The sequence below is a fragment of the Trichoderma citrinoviride genome (genome assembly GCF_003025115.1).
Source record: "Trichoderma citrinoviride strain TUCIM 6016 unplaced genomic scaffold BBK36scaffold_499, whole genome shotgun sequence".
NCBI lineage: Eukaryota > Fungi > Ascomycota > Sordariomycetes > Hypocreales > Hypocreaceae > Trichoderma > Trichoderma citrinoviride.
Genome location: NW_020195207.1, coordinates 1 through 1,084, shown reverse-complemented (window position 1 = coordinate 1,084; position 1,084 = coordinate 1). Strand labels below are relative to the sequence as shown.

The 1,084-nt window shown below is 63.5% G+C and overlaps 1 protein-coding gene across 1 annotated transcript; it reads right to left on the bottom strand.

The window, feature by feature from the left end:
• Positions 1-15: 15 nt before the first annotated feature.
• Positions 16-987, bottom strand: BBK36DRAFT_24664 (hypothetical protein; the record flags this gene model as incomplete). The annotated part of the gene is made up of 1 exon (XM_024897991.1): positions 16-987. A coding segment is annotated over one exon (972 nt), but the record flags the coding sequence as incomplete, so codon positions are not given.
• Positions 988-1,084: the final 97 nt, after the last annotated feature.

The window sequence follows — 1,084 nt, the reverse complement described above, 5'->3', positions numbered from 1 at the left end:
CCGTCAAAAGATGTCCTACTCAGACTTGGGCGCAGGGCCAGATGCCACATTGACGTTGACAGAGGAGTTGGGAGCTTTCAGGTCGCTTGAAGCTGCGGAAGGCCCAGAGCCATTGGTGAGCACTGCCTTTTTCTCGTCCTCCCCACTGTCGTCATAGTCCTCATCCACGTCCATTTTCCTAGCGGCACGCTCAGGTTCAGAGGCAGGTGGGGGTGCTGGGCGAGCTGTGGAGGCCTGCTCAGCGCGAGGCTCCTCCTTTGGAACAACAGGAGGGTTGGGCTTCTCGTGAACGACGCCAGTCATGGGGCCCGCTCCCTGCTGCATCGGCGGCAGGTGATTGGAGCTCACACTATGGTTCTGTGTGTGGTGAGCAGCCTCGGAGGGATGATAGCTCTCTGCCTTGTGGCGTGGCTCATCAGGCCTCCGGGGCTCTTCGGGGCGACGCTGCTCTTCCGTTCGGCGAGCCTCGGATGAATTGCGGCGATACGGGTCACGGGCAGGGGGAGGGGTGGATGGTCTGCGGTGTTGTAAATCACCAAGTCGTGCACGCGTCTCCTCGTTGGCAGGCTTCTTAGACACGGGTTCCTCTTCCCATTCACGATGTCGCTTGGGGCCTACAGACGAGGGCCGATCCTCCATGCGCTGACTAGGTGGCTCGGGGATCGAGGCGGGAGGAGGAGGGGGAGGTGGCTGTGCGTTGTTCTCAGGAGCGCTCTGAGGGGGCATCTCCGGGTGGTGAGGATAGTGAGGTGGAGGAGGAGCCGGGTGCTGCGGGTAGGCCGACTTGGGAGATGGCATGCGGTTGTCATGGATCGGAGGACGGCCATCGGTGCGCGGGCTGCTGGCGGGCCGGAACGGAGTCATGCCGTTCGGAGGCGGGTTGCCAGCATTTGGGCCGTTGGGAGGCGCCGATGCCGAAGGCGTCGCACCGCCCCAGTTAGGGTTGACAACTCGTCGCTCAGCTGGCGCGGGAGCCGGAGGTTGAGACTGGGGAGGTGGTGGAGGGAGAGGCTGAGCATACTGATGAGCCGGCGGCGGCGATGGGCCACGTCGGGACGGGCCCGGTCTGTTGATTTCGGGATAT